Here is a 22,368-nt window from a genome sequence, read left to right as displayed (position 1 = left end):
ATACCAATGTCAGGAACAGAAACTGAAAGAAAGAGGTATTTGACTAGAAAGAAGACTGTGGAAAAGCTAGAGAAGCTGGGTTCTTTACAGAAGAAGCAAAAGCAAAGCCAAAAAAGCTTCAAAAAAAGATCCAGAAGAGAGTTATTTACCTAAATCGGCTCAAAGGTTTTATGAAAATTAAATATACAAATATTTTACTGTTCAATGATTTCTTGAAATCTTGAATTAAAAATTGTTTTACTACAGCAGAGATAGAGACAATGCAATCCACCCATATTATGCTGGCATTGGACCTTAACTCTGTGCTGCAGAGACTATTTGTGAGGATAAGAGAACAGAGTAACCTCATTTGTTTCTTAGCCCCTCTGCCAAAACTGCCAACAAGGACTGTTTTTTGGGACAATGCAAAAACATGTGATCTAGCGGCACTAAGACACCCAATCTCCAGATGAAATAAGTTTAGGCAAGCCCCCACTATAACCTACACAGGGAACAGTATGAACAAAAATAATTTACCACTAATCTACTATTAAGGGTGAAAAGTTGAATGATTTAAAACATTTCCTCATTGACTAGGAGTCAATACACACATTCCAGTCATGATACAGGCAATTTAAATTGGGAAAGATCTTTGGAGTCAGGATCTTTGCGGCTATATTCTGGTGAACCTAGAGAGTTCTCTACACATCCCTAGTTCTGGAGTCTCTAGTGCAGACTGTACTGTCATTGCAGTGCTTGGAACAGCAGAAACAGCAGATTCTCTATCTGCGATCAACTGAGAAACACAAATTATCCCTGTTATCCATCCAACACTGTCCACATTAAGGCTACGTCTACACTGGCACCCTTTTCCGGAAATGCTTAAAACGGAACAGTTTTTCCGTTATAAGTATTTCCGGAAAAGCGCGTCTACATTGGCAGGATGCTTTTTCGGAAAAGCACTTTTTCTGGAAAAGTGTCCATGGCCAATGTAGACGCGCTTTTCTGCAAAAAAAAAGCCCCGATCATCATTTTCGCGATCTGGGCTTTTTTGCGGAAAAGACTACTGTGCTGTCTACACTGGCCCTTTTCTGGAACAGTTTTTCCGGAAAAGGACTTTTGCCTGAACGGGAGCAGCATAGTTTTTCCGGAAAAACACTGACAATTTTACAGTAGATTTTCATTGCTTTTCCGGAAAAGCAAGCGGCCAGTGTAGACAGCTCGCAGCTTATTCCGGAAAAGCAGCCGCTTTTCCGGAATAAGCGGCCCAGTATATACACAGCCTAATAGTTTATAGTTCATCCCAAATCATGGCACTAATGTGTCAGAAGGGGTGGTATTTGAATATTCTAGCTAAACTGACCCATGTTTATCTGGTAGCCTCTATTTATAGGGGGTATTTTATGATATATGGCTTTTTCTTAATAACCCTTTGTTTACTACAAGTGGCTTGTTATGCAATGCAGCACAATTTGAAAAACCTTCCATTAGAATGTCCTTCTAGCCTTAAAAATTTATGAATCACTTTATAAAAACCCTACATAGTAACAGATAAAAACTGACCATTTACGCTGTATCTCATCACAGTTGTCAGCTGCTTCTTTGTCTTGCCATCAGCACCCAGCTGAAGTATTCCCAGTACAGATGCAATCCCATGTGGAGAAACCACAATATTCTCCTGAGGTCTAGCTTTGACTATCTGATTGAAAACTTGGATTCCAAGGTCAGAGCCAAGTTCCTCAAGAGATAAAGGATTGAACTGGGACCACACAGATGTTACAGTCACAGCGGTGAAAAGGAGAGGAAAGTGCCAGTTCATGATTTTTAAACAGAAATAACCTAAAGGAAATAAAAAATAATATTAAAGACCATTATGAGCACAAAGTCTCTGCTACACTTCGTGTTACACATTAACATTAGCTAAAAGCAGTGTAGCTGTTAGAAAGATACAACTGCATTATCTTAAGACAAAGCATATACTGTATATTGAATGTTCTGTGAAAACTTCACATAGCTCGGTCAATAAGCCTAAAACCTGAACTTACCCCAAACTTTCCCATTCCAAGTCCAGGGACCTCCAAAGCATAGAGAATGACAACTATGCTGAAACAACAACCAGAAGTCCTGTGGCACCTTATACACTAACAGATTTATTGGAGCATAAGCTTTCGTGGGCAAAGACCCACTTCGTTAGATGCAAGTAGTGGAACTTCCAGAGGCAGGTATAAATAGACAGGCATAAGAAAAGAGTTCCAATCAAGAAAAAGGCTAGAGATAACGAGGTCAATTCAGTCAGGGAGGATGAGGCCCACTTCTAGTAGCTGATGTGGAGGTGTGAACACCAAGAGAGGAGAAACTGCTTTTGTAGTTAGCTAGCCATTCAGTCTTTGTTTAATCCTAAACTGATAGAATCAAATTTGTAGATGAATTGTAGCTTTGCAGTTTCTCTTTGAAGTCTGTTCTTGAAATTTTTTGTTGTTGCAGGATGGCTACCTTTAGATCTCCTACTGTGTGTCCAGGGAAATTGAAGTGTTCTCCTACAGGTTTTTGTGTATTGCCATTCCTGATATCTGATTTGTGTCCGTTTATTCTTTTACGTAGAGATTGTCCAGTTTGGCAGATGTATATGGCAGAGGAGCATTGTCAGGATATGATTGCATATATTACAATGGTAGATGTGCAGGTGAATGAGCCCGTAATGGTGTGGCTGATGTGGTTAGGTCCTGTGAAGATGTCGCTGGCGTAGATATGCGGGCAGAGTTGGCACCGAGGTTTATTGCAGGGATTGGTTCCAGAGTTAGAGTTTCTGTGGTATGGTGTATAGTTGCTGGTGACAATTTGCTTCAGGTTGGTGGGTTGTCTGTGGGCGAGGACTGGCCTACCTCCCAAGGTCTGTGAGAGCAGGGGATCATTGTTCAAGATGGGTTGTAGATCGCTGATGATGTGTTGGAGAGATTTTAGCTGGGGATTGTAGGCGATGGCCAGTGGTGTTATTTTCTTTGTTGGGCCTGTCTTGTAACAGGAGGCTTCTGGGTATACATCTGTCTCTGTTGATCTGTTTCCTCACTTCCTCAGGTGGGTATTGTAGTTTCAAGAATGCTTGGTGTAGATCTTGTAGTGTTTGTCTCCATCTGAAGGGTTGGAGTAAATGCAGTAGTACCTTAGTGCTTGGCTGTAAACGATGGATCGTGTGGTGTGCCTGGGGCATGTAGGTATGGATAGCAGTCCATAGGTTCTTGGTAGAGGGTGGTGTTTAGGTTACCATCACTTATTTGCACTGTAGCATCCAGGAAGTGGATCTCTTGCGAAGACTGGTCCAGGCTGAGGTTGATGGAGTGGAAATTGTTGAAATCATGGTGACATTCTTCTAGAGCCTCCTTCCTGTGGGTCCAGATGATGATGTCATCAATGTAGTATAAGTAGAGGAGGGGAATTAGCGGACAACAGCTGAGGAAGCATTCCAGGTCAGCCATAAAAATGTTGGCATATTGTGGGGCCATGCGAGTGCCCACAGTGGTGCCACTGGTTTGGAGGTATAAATTGTCCCCAAATCTGAAATAGTTGTGTGTGAGAATAAAGTCACAGGGCTCAGCCACCAGTTGTACAGTGGCATCATCAGGGATACTGTTCCTGACAGCTTGTATTCCATCTACAGGTGGGATGTTGGTGTAGAGAGCCTCTACATCCATGGTGGCTAGGATGATGTTTTCTGGGAGATCACCAATGCTTTGTAGTATTCTCAGGAAGTCCATGGTGTCTCGGAGATTGCTGGGGATGCTGGTGGCATAGGGTCTGAATGGAGAGTCCACAAATCCAGAAAGTCCTGTAATGAGAGTGCCAATGCCCGACATGATGGGGCATCTCAACTATGCGGAGTTGCACGGTTGTTTTCTGATGTAGACAAAACTCCATTTAGGGTAGGTCTACACAGAAGAGCAAAAGTCTAATTAAGCTATGCAACTTCAGCTATATCAATTGTGTAGCTGAAGTCGAAACAGCTTAATCTGGCTTTTGACACTGTCTACACAGCAGGAAGCTGAAGAAAGAACACTCTTCATTTGACTTCGTTTACTCCTCAAAATGAGGGTTGCAAGAGTGAGAGTAAGAAGTCCATCTCTACCTTATTTTAAAATAACGGCTTGCTGTGTAGACATGCATTTTGTTATTCCGAAATAACACTGCTGTGTAGATGTACCCTAAGACTTGTTGGTGTAGGCAAAAGCTTCAGAGGCAATTAAATAAACTAGATAAAGATACTGCTGCAATCTGCATGGTTTGGGACCATGCACATACATGCCAATATGCAATTATTCTTAAATTCAATCATAGTACTAATTATACAATAGGCAATTTTATTTAACAATTGTGTGTCAAACAAAGCTTTACTTAAGGGACTCGGTCCAGGAAGAGTTTTAAATAGTGGAAAAATTCCCTAACTCCTTCACTCTAGCTCCTCCTAGCATGGGCAGCAGGTTTGTATAATTTTTGGTGGTGCCCCATTAGCTACACCCTCTGGCCCAGTTAGCCACTTCCTCTAATCCTCATTAGCCATGCCCCCTGACCCCCTCGCCCCCCCATTAGCCACGCCTCTGGAGGTAACACACTCGGGGCAAGATGGACACATGACCAGAAGTAAAAGGTGTCATGTCACCCCTCTCAAAGGGCTTTTCCCACCATCTTCCTATCAACAGGGATTAGTTTGTCCCCCACCAAACTCCCCTCATTCAACTATCCTGCAATTGCATCAACCCAATGTGTGTGACATTAACTCGGGGGCAGAGAGGCTGGGGGAAGTGTACCCTCTAAGGCTATGTCTACACTCGCGGCTTCTTGTGCAAGTACAGCCGTTCTTGTGCAAGAACCCACAGATCATCCACACTGCCCGCCTGCTCTTGTGCAAGGAAATTTACAGAACGGCATGGTAAGAGAGGATGCCTTGCACAAGAGCTACGCTCTTTTCTAACAGGTGTAAGCTCTCTTGCGCAAGAGGGCAGTGTGGATGCTCGGCAGGGATTTCTTGTGCAAGAAACCCCTATGGCTAAAATGGCCATCGGAGCTTTCTTGGGCAAGAGCGTCCACACTGCCATGGATGCTCTTGTGCAAAAGTACAGCTTACTTATAGCAGTGTGGACATGTTTTTGCACACGACTTCTTGCACAAGAACCCATGCACAAGATGTTCTTGCGCAAAAAACCGCCAGTGTAGACATAGCCTAAGAGTTTCCTCCCATGAGCAAAATGAATTTTGTGTTGTGCACAAGTACTGAGTTCATGTGGCTTGTTTGGATGTGCCACTGTGGCACCCAAGTTATTATTAAATATTTTAAAACCTTTACCTTTTCTCTCTGCTACCATGTCTCTTCCCCTTGTTCCATCAGCTCCCCTGGTGCCTGCTGCCCCCCGCCCAACTCCTCACCCTCCTCTGCTGTCCTGACTCCTGACCTTCTCACTGCCCTCAGCCCTCCTGCAACCTGCCTCCCTCCACCAACCCTTCTCTCCTCCTCCTTGTGCCCACTCCTCCAGTAGCCCCACTCTAATCATGTGAGCTACCCCTCCTTATCCCCTCTTCTAACACCTCCCTCTACAAACCTGCCCTGCGCCTCTCCTCTGGTGCTGGTCCCTCCCCTGCAGGTGTCTGGCCTCCTGCTTCACCTCCAGAATCCCCTGGCACCTGCACCTTCCCTTTCCCCTGAACCCTCCTGGTGCCTCTCTCTTACCTTACTGCCCCTGCCCCCTTTGCCCTCTTTTTACTTGATACCCACCACCTCACCACCCTCTGCCCCCATTTTCCTGTGCCCTCACACATGACTTGCTCCACCCCGGCCTTCCTCGTACCCACCCCTTCTTTCAAGTCTTCTCCCAGCACCTACCCCTGCAGCCCCCAATGCCCTTACCCTCTCCCCTCCCAGCATCACGCTGTCCCCCTCCCACTGACACCTCCCCTCCTGCCTTTTTCCTCATTGTCTGCACTTGGCCCCCTGGCATTTGTCTCTCCTCTGTCCCTTTGGTGCCTTCCCCTTTCTTCCCCCTCCCCCTCCATACAAGCCCCTTCCTCTCCCAGTCCTTCCCTAGTTTTCTCTTCCCCTCCCCCTCTCCTACCTTCCACTTTGCGGGGCCAGAGTCTGCATTCCATCCCCGAACTCCGGACATGCAACTCAGCCGCGTGGCGCCATGCGGCGCCGAGCAGTTTTAAAGTCCCGGGCTGTGACATCACGTCACGCCCAGGCATCTCCCCGCCCACCTGTTTGAGTACGCCGTGCATGGCAGCAGCAGCCAGCAAGGGGGAGCTGAGTGAAAGCTGCACACGGCAGGGACGCGACAGGGATGGGGACTGGGATGGGAGAAAGAGAGACTCTGGGGCCGGGGTGGGAGGACGTGCAGTGGGGCCGGGGCCTGCTCCAAGCAGGGCCAGAGAGACCCAGCTCCAAATATTAGTGGAACAGGGCCCCCGGCTCTGAATATTGCTGGAGCATGGGCACCATGAGCCCATATAACTCGCTGCCCATGCCGCCTAGTTCCATACACTGTTCCAACACTCTCTCAGAGAAGCAAGTCATTAGACTGGATATAACAAAATCCCTGTCTTCCGCACTCATCCAATCAGGGAACAGAAGCAATATCATGCAACTAATATGACTAGTCTCAGTAAATACAAGTACAGCTAATAATCACTCCATATGCTGAAATATAGTCATATACACTCTTCAGACAACTTAGAAATGCACAAATATGGGGAAAAAAGTTAGCATTTGCTTGGAACAGAAAAATGGATTAGCTCAGACAAATAGTTATAAATAGCTCACCTAGATCTAAGATGATGCCAATATTTTTCTTCCATCAAGTGTTTAAGCATAAATACAGCAATTTGCCGCAGGTAGAGAAGCAGTAATGTATAAGCAAATTAGGACTCACTTATTTCTTTTTTAATCAGTCAATGCCTTTATAGCCACTACAGACCACATGGACATACATAAAAGGTAGACGGCAAACATTATAAATCAGTTGTGTTAAGATTAAATAAACCCACAGCTAAAATATGCCTTTTAAAGCTAAACCTAGCCTTTAAAAATAAAACCAAAACACAAAATGAAACTATTAAAGGAACAGATCACTGGAGAATGACTTTGATTCTACTGTATACGTGCCATGATGTAGTACAAGAGGGAAAAAACAATTCCAACTCTCCATTTAAATCCATATGAACTACTGCCAGGAGGATTGGGCCCTCCCAAGAAGAACTACAGAGTTAAAGTCTATGTGAGTTTTGCTTGAATAAGGATTATACAATCAACCCCAATGGAAGTCTTTAGGGAACTGAAGCACAACACTGCTTTTTATTCTTTTCTTTTTAAACCAGAGTGCCAACCATTCAGCTATCTTACCATTTAAATTCTCCTGTCAGTTGTACTACAAACTTTTGCCAGCTTATTTTATTTCAAGTCAATATTTTTACAAAGCTCAAATGCCTGAAGCTAAAGATGGAAGTTTTATTTTTGCTGCCAACATTCTATCCAGGGAAAATGCCCAACACAAAATTTGTAAGTACTGGCTGAGAGTTTGGCTGTACTGTATAGAGCTTTCAAAGCAGTAAAATCAGAATCTAGCTCAGTGTGGGCAATAATTTTCATGGTGGGGGGGGGGCACTTAATGATCACGGGCTGGCTCCACCTCCTAGAAGAGATAGGGCTGGGAACTAGCATTTTCCCCAGAGTTGTCTGGGGCTGGAGGCTTTGAATTAAACACATAGCAAAGGGCTCACAGCTCCTGGCCCTGCTGCCTGGCAACCACCTGGTGTTGCTGCAGCCATTTAAAGGGCTCATGGTTCTGGTCACTACCATTTAAATAGGATCCTGTCACCTGGAAATTCAGTGGCACAGGTAGCAGGATATAAATAGAAAGCGGCCAGATGCAGTCCAGGGGCCGGTTCCAAGTGTTAGGCAGGCCAGATCTGGTCCCCAGGCCTCATCTTGCCCAACCCTGATCTAGCTGCATGCTGAAGCAAGGCAGAGCAGAATGAATTCATTTCATATGATCAATTTATCAAAAATATGCTGTCATGATTGTTAGTAGCAGTTATATCCTGTTGGCAAGCTCTTCTTCACACTAGTTAAAGGCTGTTCACAGCTCTTTACTTGCCTAAAATTCCCTAGCTCTTATATCCTTGCCCATCTAAAGTTGCCAGCCTTGTGCACCATGAGTCCTTTCTCTCAGCCCTCTCTCTATTTCTGTGCCATCTATCTAGCCATACCATCTGACACCATGATTCATCAGCTCTAAGCATTCAAAACTCAAACCCTCAAAGATATGGCAACATACGTTTATCCTTCTTTGGAGCTTTCCACTGTCCCCCTGAGTGTAAGTTCCTCCCTTTCATCTTCTTTAGCACTCTGGGGCAGGAAATGATAACAAAGGGTCTTCTATGCTACCCTAAGGACATTACTGTTGCCTAACAAATTATTGTTTAACAAATACTACTAGCTTTTCAGATTTGCCTCTATCTAGTCAGGTGCAGTAGATTTGTCTTCTTGCATCTCTTAAACTATCTTGTTCACTAATGAATAATAGGAAGATTTAGTATGTGTAGCATGTTGGTAAGAAAGGTCGAATGCTACCTTTTAAAATGTTTTTAAATAGTTACAGCACTTACTACATTAAGATAAAGGTATAATGTGTTGCTGGATGCATAATTTGGTCTAGTGCATGCAGCTCAGGTTTTCATTGAACAATTTAGAACATTAAAGGATTTCTGCTACAGACTTAACTGAGCAGCAAACCACATGACAGCTATGACATACTATACAGTAACTATGAATATTACAAAATCTTCAAGGGGAAGCAGTGTTAGTCTGTAACTGGAAAAACTTAAACAACCAATAGTCTTCTAACACCTTAGAAACTAACAAAACAGATGGTATCATGAGCTTTTGTGGGCACAACCCACTTCTTCAGATGAATGGAGTCACTAAAGGTCCAATTTCTAAATAAATAGCGGGGGGTGGAGGGGAGGAAAAGAATAGTGAATTAGAGTGCCCATGCTACATGAAGCTGATAGAGAAGGTACTAAGTGTTCACTCTAAGGTGCTGCTAGACTATTCGGTGTTTAAATTTATTACAGTATTGTATTACTGTATGCTAGGAGTCAGAGTCATGGACCAGGATCGTACAGTGCTTCACACTGTACAAAGTATGATGAAAACATTAGCTTCACTACATGGAGTTGTGAGGATAAATTCATTAAGCAATTGTGAGCCTTTATTCACAACTGCAATGCAGCCATATAAGCATCCAGGGGCAATAAAATGATAGCTAGTTTGGGACTACATCAGTCTTGAGTCAGAAAATTCAGCTACACGTGAAAGGAAAAAGATACAATAGGATTTGGCAGTCAGTCAACACTTTCCTCTTCTCTATTTCCCCCTCCTCTCCAAAAAAGCAAGGGACTATTTAAAACACTGGACGGGGCTAGAAAAGTAGATCAGTAGGAGAACACATTATTTCACAGACCATCAAACAACAGATATTTAGATATTTGTGACATCTGCAGCTGGTATAAGTTGTCAATGTTCAATTAGTTTAAATGGTGCTATGAAAATTTTTACCACCTGAGAATCTGACCATTATTTACTGGGAAACATGTAAATGTCCAATTTTTGACCCGACAGATTTAGAAATTTATGTTGTATTTAAATGTACAGAGAAATTAAATTGTATTTCCTAATGAAACAGAGATACCATCTGTTCTTGTGGTTATAGAAACTTGGATTCTAGTCTCATCTCTTTCACTGGATTCCCATTATGATGTCACTTAAGCTCCATACCAATTTCCGAATTTACAAAATGAAAAAGCATTCTTACCTCCCTCCTCCCACAGATCATAAAACTAAATTAATTGTACTATGGAATGAGATCCTCACTTGCAAGATGCTGTAAGTGCAAAATACTATTGCAGTGAAAGAAGCCCAAACTCAATATCAGCAAGAGTATGAAAGTTAAAGGAGAATTCTACAAGAAATATACAGCCATAATTTCTCTGGCTAAGACATGAAATAGACCTTTAGAAATACATTTAGTATGATCTGCTGGCTTGATTTCTAGTTCTCCTAAAGTATTTAAGATTGTGTAAAACTTATTACTTGTGTTGTGTTTTGTTGTTGCTGCTGCATATTTTAGGATTAACCTTGAAAGTTTTATTCCATCACTAAATAACACTTCCAAGACAACAGTGACTTGACAACTCTTGCATATTGTGTGTGCATTCTGTGCATGATAAGCAAAAAAATGTTGGTTAGTCAGGACGTCACACAAGCAGATCTGTAGTGGTATACAAACTCATCTGTCTCTAAGGCTATGTCTACACTACAGAGTTTTTTCAGGATACTGGAGGCATCCCGGAAAAAAAAAAACAAAAAAAAACTCTGCTGCATCCAGGGAATGCGTCTGGTCTTCCGAAATTTTTTTCAGAAGAGCAGATGCGCTTTCGGCATCCTGGTAAACCTCATTTTACCAGGAAGAAGGGATGTTCTGAAAAAAAAAAAAAAAAGTTTTTTTCCCCAACATTTGGCCCAGTGTAGACAGGCCAAATTTTGGAAAAAAAAAAAAAAAAAGTTTTTTTTTCCCCAACATTTGGCCCAGTGTAGACAGGCCAAATGTTGGAAAAGCCTCTTCCAAAAAAAAAAAAAAGCTATGGAAATTATGGTTCACAATTTGCGTAGCTTTTTCTGGAAGAACAGTGTAGTGCAGACATAACCCATTTTAATTAATTTGGCTCTTTTGTATGTTATCACTGATGACTTAATTCTACTCATTTTCCATAGCCTCCAGGGAAGGTAAGACCTGAACTTCCAGGCTACGTCTACACTGGCCCCTTCTTCGGAAGGAGCATGCTAATTTTGAACTTGGGAATAGGGAAATCCGCGGGGGATTTAAATATCCCCTGCAGGATTTAAATAAACATGGCCGCCGCTTTTTTTCCGGCTTGGGGAAAAGCCGGAAAAAAGCGGGAAAAAAAAGTAGGAATAGGAGATCCTCCGGAAAAGGGCTTTATTCCGGAGGATCGCGCCAGTCTAGATGCTTTTTTCCGGCTTTTCCCCAAGCCGGAAAAAAAGCGGCGGCCATGTTTATTTAAATCCCACGGGGGATATTTAAATCCCGCGGGGGATATTTAAATCCCCCGCGGATTTCCCTATTCCCAAGTTCAAAATTAGCATGCCCCTTCCGAAGAAGGGGCCAGTGTAGACGTAGCCCCAGTGTAAACCAAAAAACCCTCATCTTGCAATACTTCATGCATCATAATAAAACTTCTCTCGCCTCCCTTCTTTGCAGATCTCCTTTAATTAGATTCTAAAAAGGTGTTACTTGGTTCAAAACCCATCCAGAACTGAAAACCCCATCTCAACTCTTTGCACCACCTAATGAAGAGTGAGACTCCAAGTAAATAGGTATGTCAGGCTAACTTATTCTAGAAATGACTATATGAATGCTCACCAGGAAATTCTTATGGTTTGAAAAAAAATCATTTGATATCTCGCTACAGTTTGACTTACCACATTATAGTCATAGTGATGAACACTGACCAGGCACAGACCAAAGATAAAAAAATGGCAACCATACCATTTCCTTGAAAGTCAACGGAGCCCTACTATATACACAAACTACTGAACCTTAACCGCATCAGGCAAGAAGTCCAACACGGTGATCAAAAAATAATAAATTGTGTTATTTTAAATCTTTTCCTCTTAATTTGTAGGTAGGCTATTTGAGGATAATCTTCATCACTGGCTATGACAAGCTCATCTAACAACTCTATCACACTTCACACCCAACCTGATTCTGAGAGCAAGTGGGTAGTTTGGAGTTTCAGTCTTGATACAGGAGGCTTGGTCTACACAAGAGAGTTAGGACAACATAAGGCAGTTTATGTTAACCTAATTACGTCAGCAACCTAATTACATCAGCATGTACATTGCAGCCTTGCTTCTGCCAATATAACTGTCTTACAACACTAGCATAACAACTCCACCTCCACAGCAGGCTTAGGGCACGCACAGTGGTGTAGATCAGATGATGCAGTGTCTGTGTCACATTCAATTCCTTACATCAGCTATTGGCCAGAGCCGTGACCAGTAAGCCAGCTCCTGGGTCCACAGGTGGGCTGCTGCTGGACCTCCGCTCCAAGTCAGGCTGCCACCCAGTCTACCAGCTGGGACTGCCATCCAGACTCCCTATTGGACCCCTACTGCCCCTCAAGTGTTCCCTGTAAGCTCCCCACCAGTGTTCCCTGTAAGCTGTGTGGTCACTTAAATTCAAATGCCACTCAGCTGATTAGCAGAGGCCCAAAACTAGGTTTTTTGCTTTTCGCTTTAATCTTTTTCACCTTTATGTGGAATAGAGGGAACATTGCTCCCCATGAGGTACAGCTGTCAACTGGACTCCAAGAATGGATCTCCCCACTGGATGCAGGGAGCTGCAAGCCCTGGCTTTGAGTCCTCCATGTTGCCCCCCATCAGATGGTGGGAGCATTCCTCATGAGGGCATGATCCGCTGACAGAATTAGTAATGTGGACATCAGCCACCACATACTGATGCATGCTAACATACTAAATCCTGTACCTAGTTTTGTAGAGAATGTACATTCAGAAACAAGCACTGTAGCCATGTTGGTTCACAGATATTAGAGTAAAGAAATGGATAAGGTAATTACTTATGTTTCACATCTTGTGTGTCTCACCAATAGAAGCTAGTCTAATAAAGTATATTACCTCACTCACCATGTCTTATGTAGAAACAAGTTACTTCTAACCAGAATTATGAATATTTTAAAAAGCAATTTTTAAGGAGTTCAACAAACTTTTGAGACTTATCTTTTTTCTTCTTACCTGTAAACCTGCACTCAGCAATCTTTTCATTAGAGGGCATCTGCGGGGATTTTTTAAAACATGGAATATACAATCGATTTATAAATTAAAGTGGTCACACAAGGCCAACTTTGGAGTCATGATTTGATTATCTCAACCGCTTGTCTCTCCTTTTGGAAAGTTTATTTTCACTTCATTGTACCACAATGTTCAGTCCTGACGAATTTATTTAAGTGATTTAAAATGAGACATCCAATAATTGGGCTGTCTCCACCAACCCTGTTACTGAAATTCTATGGCGTCTTATAAAATCAGCATAAAAATCTATTCATCCCCGATACTTGAAATATGGGTCAGTGTAACTGTAACAAAAACTGAATGGTAATCTTACTTGCTCATGAAAATAAGAGGAAAATAACTTGCCACAAGCAAGCAGACTTTTGCAATATTAAGTTTATGGACTTGCAACTCTAGTTTGCAATGTGGATTCAAAAACAAAAAGACAAAAACCTCTAAACCGTAATAAAGCGTTCAAGAAAATTTTCCTCTCTTTCAGATTATGAAGAAACACTGGCTCCTTCTTGAAAACTTTTTAAAATATACATTCATAATTTTCACCTGGTTTAATTAGACAGTTCCTCTAACTAGTTTTATGGCACTTCTAGAATTCAAAACTCAGCCATTTGTCATTGGAATTGAATACTGACTGTACCATCCTGCTTTTCAAGTTTAAGAACTCAGTCTTCAGCTTTCTATAACTTAGTTTTGGTGGTTAGATTTATTATTGTGATCAGGAAGAATATTAAATGTACCTGAAAGTCCATTCTGGGGAAAACACTACTGTAATTTCTAGGTTACAAGACAGAAAATTAAGAGCATTAAATTTTTTTCTTAGGGAACTTTCTTTCCTCCATTCCTCAATTTGATTCCTGAGGAATTATAGCAAGACACTTATTACAGGAATGTAAAAGGTTTTGCAAAAAGGTGGGTCTTTGCACCATGCTTCCAGTCAGACTTGCAACCATTACAATGGAATTCTTTAGGAAAATGCCCTTGGCTAAGAATGCTCTACCCTCTCTGCCAAACTAGATGGAGTATTTAAAGAAAGGGAGCAAAGTATATCTGCAATAAAACAGGGAGCCCCCAGAATGAGCACAGAATTCATGTGATGAACTCTTAGAAAAAAAATCCTTTCTTTCTCAAAAAGTGTTTATCATTATTCAAATAAAAGTTTCACATATTTGTCTTCATCTCCAACTAGATTAAAATGCAGTGATCTAATCAGGCAATAGTAAAAAGCATGACCATAGGGGCAACTAGCAAGGTCCTGCTCTGACAAGAATGAGAACAGACTCCTACTTAAATCTCTCATAGCACTATTCTACATCTACCAGGGGAAAAAACCAAGAGCAATCAGACCCCTACACGGTATACTTCCCTGAGGGTATAAGGCTGATATTCCTTCTAAGCAGGGAGTTCGTTTGAGACAGTTATTTTGCTCTGGTTCTAAAACCTTTAAAACATATGAATTGAGCTGGTTACAGAAAGGCTAATAGTTTTCATCCCTGGTGACGCTGCCCCCATCAAATAACTGGGCCACAACACCGATTGTAGCTGCTGAAAAGAAAAAATAAGTATTCTGTATTCCTGTAATGGATCAAAAAATTATTGAATAAAGGACCATCTACTATTTATCCAGTTGTACCAAGGACAACACAAACAAGCGGGGGGAAGGAGGGGAAACTAGGCTCCTGAAATACATGATCTCATCTGCTCTAAGCAGGCAAAATTAATGAAGCAAGAGATGGGTTTAAGTCTTGTGAAACCCCACAACTTTGTAAGCTATCTGTAAGAAATAATCAAGCTGTCATGCATGCGATCAGCAGCACTTTATGGCCAATTGCATCAAAGACTTCTGAAAGGTCACAAAGTACAAGCGTGGAAATTTCTTTGTCCATAGCCATAAAGAAAGTTATTAATCCATATCAAATGCATCAATCCTGTGTACTAGATTTGCTGTAGGTACTTAAAACAAAAACAAGAAGATTTTTATTAAGGAGTATTTTCTATGTACACTAAGACTTCAGCAGCTTTAAAAAGTAAAAGTCTGCTTTGCTATTTTGTGAAAAAGTCCTCTGAAACATTCATAACTGAATCGTAGGGCAAGACAGACATGTTTGTATTATGACACTGCCACTTGGTTACAAGACTACTAACTTCATTCACAATGAAAAGCGCTTTTCTTTTTTTATAAAACATTACAACTCAAGTAAAATTAATTATTTTAAGAATAATTAGAGTTGCCCAGTATCTCCCACTATAAGGCCCCCGTTTTCAGTTGCTTATAAAGTTTGCCAAACTTTAATAGTTGAAGCTTAAATTTTCCATGCCAAAGTCTGAGGCAATTAATTATTATTTTAATTTCAGCTACTTAAAAAAACCAGGCTAGACAAAAATATATTGTTTTGCCCATGTCTCAGTTTTTTTTTTTAAATTAACCTTTTATTTGAAATACTATGGCTTTGTAGCATGGGCTTTCCTTCTTACCCCCACTCCCTCAAGGCCAAAAAAAATTCAAGTTCCGGTACTTAAAAAAGGGGTTAAGATAACTAAAGACTCTGTCACAATTCATATGTACGGGCAATCTTACTTCTGGCTTTCACTAATTTTAAGTGCTTGATTTTGAAATTGTAGTGTTCTGTTAACGCAATTTGTGTATAATATTGAATTAGTATAATTTTGTGTATAATATTGAATTGTGTATAATACTGAATCAGCATGTAAATACAGTTAAGTCCCAAAACTGAAAACATGTGTTTATTTGATTGAATTCAACATATTCTTTACATATGTGTTTTCAGTTTGAGCTCCAAGATACAAATCTTGGCAATAATTTCTTGGCAATAATTTCAGTGTGCAAATTACACAAATTCTGCTCACGATCCCAGGTGAATTACCGCTTTCCCATTATCACTTTTGTAGCAGGAAGAGTCAAGCCTTTTTATATAAAGCCGCCATTCAGTTAGCGTTTGAACAGATCTCAGTGTGTACTCAAGTAAGTAGTAGTAGATTTTTTATAATTTTTGTAAGAGTTTCAACCGGTAGAGGGTGTGCTTGAACATGCATCATATATTCATCTATGTTTTGCACACTGAAAACATTCAGACTCATGGATATATCAAGAAAGTTATTTCTGTAATAAGATTCTCGTTCATCTTGTAGTATTAGAGCTTTCAGTAACTAAATATAAATATAAAATAAATATAAGAAGGCTTAACTCTTCCTGCTACATTTTGATCAACAGATTTTTCAGGTTTTTCGTTCAGAACTTGTTTATGGTCAACACATGCTGTCTAATTTACATGTAATTTTAAAGTAGGTATTCTGGAAGTGTATGCTGTGAAGTTATTTCAGATTAAAATTTTATGACTTTCAAGCAAGGGACATCTAATGCAATACAAAAAAACAGCAACCCTTTAAAAACTCCTTATAGAGATGATTAATCTGTTTTATCCTCCTCTTTCCCAGGATATGTGACCTTTGATACTCAATTCTGCTATTTCTTATTCAGTTTACTAGACCAAGTTAACAGAAAATTATTTTATGATTGCCTTTGGTTTTTCCCCAATGAATACTAAAAGGACCTATGTTATGCATTTTTGTGATTAAGCAATTAAAACTGTCTAGACAACCCTAAACAAATTTCCCAACAAGAAAAAGCCTCCACTGGAACTCTCTTTTTAGCCAATTGCTTTATACTATTTTTATCACTGTGAGAAAGACTGGATGGATCATAGAACTGTTAACAAGAAACCTCTAATTCAACAAGTTAAATCGAACCCAGGCCAGCCCCGATCTTCAGGCATCTGAAATGAATGTATATATTGTTGTAGTCATGTTGATCCCAAGATATCAAAGACACAAGGTGAAGGAAGTAATAGCATCACTGCACTATTCAGAAGTTGGTCCAGTAAAAGATATCCTCATGAACCTTGTCTCAATTCAAAATAGATGTAAGTAACCAAAAAACAACTGAATCTGGTTTGAATTTATAAACTGGACAAAGATAAAGTAAACTTATCAAATAAATTACTTTTCCACATTCTAGTTAGCATCTACATTATTTTTTATTGTATGTTTGACATGGCTCCCTCGCACCACAAATACACATACCAGTTGCAAAGCATGATAGATCTGTTTTATAACAATTGTTGAACTGCTGACCATGACTAAACCTCAGGACTTTAAATATACTGTATGCTAAAATCTTTGTAAATTGTTGAGTCATTATTTAGTGTACCTATTGTCATGGACAACCAGTAGGAATAGCAATATTTCTGTATATAACCTTATGTGAAATTGACTATTATTTTGAAGTCTTATGTTATTCTTTTTTGTTGCACTCAAAACCGATGAGTTTACCTCATCATGTAGTGAGGTATATTAAGTAACACATGTAAGCAACCACCTATACAAAGTATCAGGGCTTGACAAATGGTGGCTAAAACTGCTCGCCAGCCCCGTACTGCGCATGTGCAAGAGCCGTATTGCGCATGCACACGCCGTGAATGAACGGGGCATGCGGCTGAAATCTACTCACCATGGGCAAGTAGAATGTATAGTTTGTCGAGCCCTGCCAAATACTACCCCTACCAGTCTGAGTGAGAAAAGACATTTTTACAACACTTACCTTAGTAATGGATGCAACATGGAAAAATAAAAAACAAAACAAATAGATTTTGGTTCAAGCAGCTTTTGTAACATCTTAAAAGTGTCCAGTTTTTGACCTGTCTATTGTGCAGGTCTCAGCTGTTCTTACTATGAGCAGCTGTTCATTTTACACTAGGTACAGGCAATAAAATGGGAATGGTTCATCAGTGTTAGCCCCAGGCAGGCCACCACCACTATATTTGCCAGTGTCTCCACAGGCACTAGCAATTGCAGTTCCCATTGGCCATGGATCACCATTCCCAGCCAGTGAGCTGCAGAAAATGGTATCCCAGTCCACGCCACTTCCAGCTCCCCCTTGGCTGCAGATGACTGTTCCTAGCCACTGGGATCACCATTCCCAGCCAGTGAGAGCTACAGAAAGTGGTATCCCAGTACACGCCACTTCCCAGTGGCTAGGAACAGTGATCTGCAGCCAAGGGGGAGCTGCAATTTCCCATACCTGCAGAGGTACAGGTTAATATAGTAGTGGCAGCCCACCAGGGCTAACCCTGGCATACCAGATCCGGCCCACAGGCTGAGATTTTCCCACCCCTGTTTCACACACAAAGTTTACTTATGTACCAAACACTTGCTTTGTCTATTTCTCACTATCTTACCATCAGAAATTATAGATCTTGGAACTTGTAAATTTTAAATAAATGATTTACCATGTGTATATCATCTTGCTCTCAGATTTGAACGGTTACACATTTCCACTTCAAAGCACGTTTGGTAGTTCCACAGGTATGCCGCTGTATTTTCATCACCAGTAGAATGCACCAGATTTTCCCTTTCCCCAAATACACACAATATTCTATATACATCTGCTTATTGCTTTAAGTAGTCACCACACTGAAATTAACAAGAAACCTGCTTTTTGGAGGGCTCAGAAAATACTCATAAGACAGCTTCGTTGTCATTGTCAATCTACTTTGTCTAAGATTGCAAGGGGAATTAGTGTATTTAATTTCTTTTTGAAAAGAAGCCTAAAAATACAGTCTTGTTTAAGAGGTAGCAGGATAGTATGACAGTAAATATACACTTAAGAGGAGATTATTATACTCTGGGTTCTCAAACTTGATATTTTTAACATGTTAAAGTGTGCCACTTTCAACTCAAATTATTTCCAAAACCATGCATTTAGGGAGATGCTATTGCATTTGCACACTGGCTACTGTGATCAATAGCTAAATGGCCTGAACCTGAAACATACTGAGTATCCAGAACTCCCACCAAAACAAAGGTGCTGAGGATAATTCATACCTATCCAAATATTCCTTGTGTAGATACAAAATTTCTATCTGCATCCAATCCTCGCCCACAGATATAAAGCAGATATCCACAGATCTGCACGGCTCTAAAGATAAGGAACAAAAGTTCTAGTTAACTACAATTTGCTATTCAGATATATACTCAGTCTTTCTTTTGTATTTCATTAAGAAAGTAGTATCGTTTACCCAACTCCAGACAAGAAATCCTGGTCATCTTCCTCGCTGTATTTCTCCACCACCAGTTAGTTGTTAACTAACAAGTTAATAAATGTATTGTCGCCTTTGCCAAAAGAAAAGTTACTCCAGACATAACAAAAACAAAACATCCCCTCACCCCACACACACATACTTTGAGATTCAGATTAAATTGGGCCTGAAAAGGTCTTCCTTGACCACAAGAAGACACTATTCTTTAACTGGCTGAAGACGTTGGTATTGATTAATTAGACTAATCCATCCATCACTAGATTGGACCAACAACCTCTTGTAGTGCTGGGAGTGAGATCTGGCACTAAATAGCTCTAGGACTTATCTTTAAATTAACTCACAGGGCCTAGAGCTATTTGATTCTTGGGAGTTTGGTTAAAAAACTAAGCTGACGCTATATACTTAAACAAAAAAATAAAGCAGTCAGAAGTACCCCAGTCATGCAGCAGCTTCCTTTTGTTACTATTGTTTCTGTAACATGGGGTGGCATTAAATACACTAGAAAAGACAGATCAGGCTGATCTAGACCAGTGTTTCTCAATCTTTTTTTTTATAAAGTAGCTCTTTTTAAAAAAAAAAAAAAAAAAGGTAAGTACCCCCCAGTACCATAATTTGCAGACAGAATTTTTTTTCTACCATTGCAACATATTTGTTTAAACAACTTAACTGTAGCAGGGCAGGTGATGAAATTTTTGGGTGTAAAAAGTACAAATATAATAAAGCACTGTAAAATTTAAAACAAAAATTCAGTTTTCTCCAAATTTCAGTTATGTTGACGTGCCCCCCAGACTTCTCTCGAATACCCCTACTTGCACCACTGGTTGAGAAACACTGATCTAGGCAATTGAACCACATAATATTTAGAACTTGCATGGTGCTTTAAATTTTCAAATATAAGCCAAATTTCAATTTTTGTTGAAAGCTTATGTTAATACTTCCTCCTATGATCAGTTAGTTGATGTTGGTGGGAGCTATCAAAATTATAATTGCCAATAAATATTCCATGTAGAAGATTTTCCACATATGTACTCTCCAGAACAGTGAACAAAATTTCTCTAGAGAATTTGGACAATTCTATACAGAACAGTAGGTCATAAATCTTTAAGAACAAAAGCCACACAACAAAGATCCTGTCTGTTAGAAGGATAAATATCATATGGCATTTTTCATAAGATCAAGGATTTGTTCTTGTGTTACTGGCTCAAGATTTCCCCTGTGCATCAGTTGATTAGTGCCCTCCACCAAAGAAGTGGCTGTCCAGCACTTCAACTGTATGCATTCAATTTGTTTAAATTATTTTTAGAGAAAAAAAATATTAATTATTGTTTTTAACATACAGATAGATATTTAATAAATATTAACAAATAAAAATGACATTTAAAATGATTTTTAGACGTGTATTAAAGAATAACAACACGGTTGGAAACATTCAGTTTTTATCCAGTCGATCATTAGTGGCATATACAGTATGCCCATAAATTAACATCAACTTTATTTTATTAGGGTGTTATCCTGCTAGACTAGAACAGTTTCCTATATATGCCCAGCTCAGATTCTCATCTATTTCCAAGTATAATCAGAAAGAATGTTTCTCGCCTTCTTGTACCTCAGAGTTCCCTGTCCTCTCATTTTTCTATTTTAAGCTTTGTAATTCTTCTTTTTATTGATCATGATAATGTTCTGAAGACACAGTACATGCTACAGTATAAAGCTGCATTGTAAGATTGGTTATCAAGTGTTAATCCAATAGCTCCCTCTCTTGCCCTTTCCTAAAGGGGTCCTCTTTGTGTCCTCCTTACATCTGTAGAAGGCCAGTATAGCCACATTTGCTTTAGTGGGAGTCAGCGAAAAGAGAATCAAGTCCGGTCTTTTATGGCCCTCCTTATTGTCAGTATTTTGATATTAACAACACCACAAATATTCAGTAGTGTCCACTCTAGTTTCTTTAGGAGCAATTTCCCACTGTTTCCACAATGACAGTAGCCACAGTAGGTGTCATCTAAACTAAGTGCCCTAGGTCGTGCTTTAATCCCTTGCCACTGTTAGGCACAGGACAGGTGGTGGTGATGCAGCAGCACCTCCTGGCTGGAAGTGGCTTCCATCAAACACGGGGTTGCAGTTTGGGTCAATGGCTCTCCACACCTGCACCACAAAAACCGTCCAGCGCCCCTGTGCGAGGCCACCGAGGTGACAAAAAGCGCAGGTAGCTTGCACGCACCTGGCCTACACCCGGGCGCCCACTGGCGCTACCCTCCGTGGGGCGGACCTGGCCGTGGCTGAGTGCAGACGGGGGCTCCGGCACGGATGCCCCAGGACAGGGAGGGGGAAGTACCGGTGGAGCAAGACTCAGCCGCTCTGTAGCGCCAGCCGCCCTGCACGAGCCGGGGCGGTCACCGGGGTGGGCAGTGGGGGAGGGGAAGGGAAGACAGCCGGCCCCCCGCCACCGGAGGGCAGGCGATAGGCAGCGCGGGGCCGGATGCCTCAGTCCCGAGGCCTCGGGGACCCAAGGGGAGAACAAGACCGCGCCCCGGGGCAGGAAGTCAGGGGACCCCAGGCACCGGGGGGCGCCGGCTGCCAGAAGACGGGGAACGGCTGGGCGCGGCCCCAGGGCACGGAGAGCTAGCAGCGGACGCCGTCCGGAACCCCCGCACTCACACAAGGGACGGGGGGCGGCCCGCCCGGGTCCCCACACCGGGCTCTCACCTGCTCTCCCTGTTGCTAGCGCCCGGTGCAACCCAGGCTCCGCCGCGGCGACTCCGGTCCCTTTAAATCTCCTCAGCAACTGAGCGCCGCGGCTGCCGCGCTCGGCTTTTATCCCCGCCCGGCGGAACTCCGCCCCCATCCTGCCTTCTCGGGAAGACCCAATCCCGCCGAGAGCCCGCCCCGTCCCAAACCACGCCCTCTCTGCTAGACCCCGCCCAATCCGGTCCTTCTGAAAACCCAACGCCTTGCCCCAACCAACCGTCTTTCGCCTACCCTAGCCCCCCCCTTCTGAAGGAAACCCCACCCGCAGCCCCAGCCCCAGCCTCATCTGGTCCACACGTGGCCCTCACATTACCCTTCCCTCTCTGAGTTCTTCCTTTCTGAAACAGATCCTGACACCTGTTCCCCTCCCAAATCTCTATTTTGGGACACCCCCAAACCTTCCCATAAAATATCCCCCTCGGCCCCCCACCGCCTCTATTGCCACCCAAAAATAGCCTCCCCCTTGTGGCTTGCCCCAAATTCCCCCTCCCAGTGCCATATTAAAATGATCCTGAACACACCTACCAGTCACTTTTAACCTTTTTGTGGTAGCTAGCGCAGGAGCCACCATTGCTGGTTTGGGGAGGCTAGGACCACACCCTT

General features: G+C 41.7%; 1 protein-coding gene across 2 annotated transcripts in view; it reads right to left on the bottom strand.

The window, feature by feature from the left end:
- SERPINE2 (serpin family E member 2) overlaps positions 1-21,855 on the bottom strand; it is a 49,263-nt gene extending 27,408 nt beyond the window's left edge. Inside the window, exons 1-3 of one of the 2 annotated variants that reach the window (XM_075937561.2) lie at positions 21,724-21,855; positions 18,806-18,899; positions 1,543-1,818 (exon numbers count right to left, since the gene is read on the bottom strand). In XM_075937561.2, coding sequence (XP_075793676.1) covers positions 1,543-1,798 — 256 coding nt within the window. In that variant the 5' untranslated portion in view covers positions 1,799-1,818; positions 18,806-18,899; positions 21,724-21,855. The remainder of the gene's footprint in view (positions 1-1,542; positions 1,819-18,805; positions 18,900-21,723) is intronic. The other variant, XM_075937560.2, reaches the window with a different exon arrangement.
- Between the last annotated feature and the right edge of the window lie 513 nt (positions 21,856-22,368).

Source organism: Pelodiscus sinensis, chromosome 10, assembly GCF_052426305.1.
Source record: "Pelodiscus sinensis isolate ZL-2025 chromosome 10, ASM5242630v1, whole genome shotgun sequence".
NCBI lineage: Eukaryota > Metazoa > Chordata > Testudines > Trionychidae > Pelodiscus > Pelodiscus sinensis.
The sequence above is the reverse complement of the archived record's forward strand: the minus strand, read 5'-3'. Positions and strand labels throughout refer to the sequence as shown.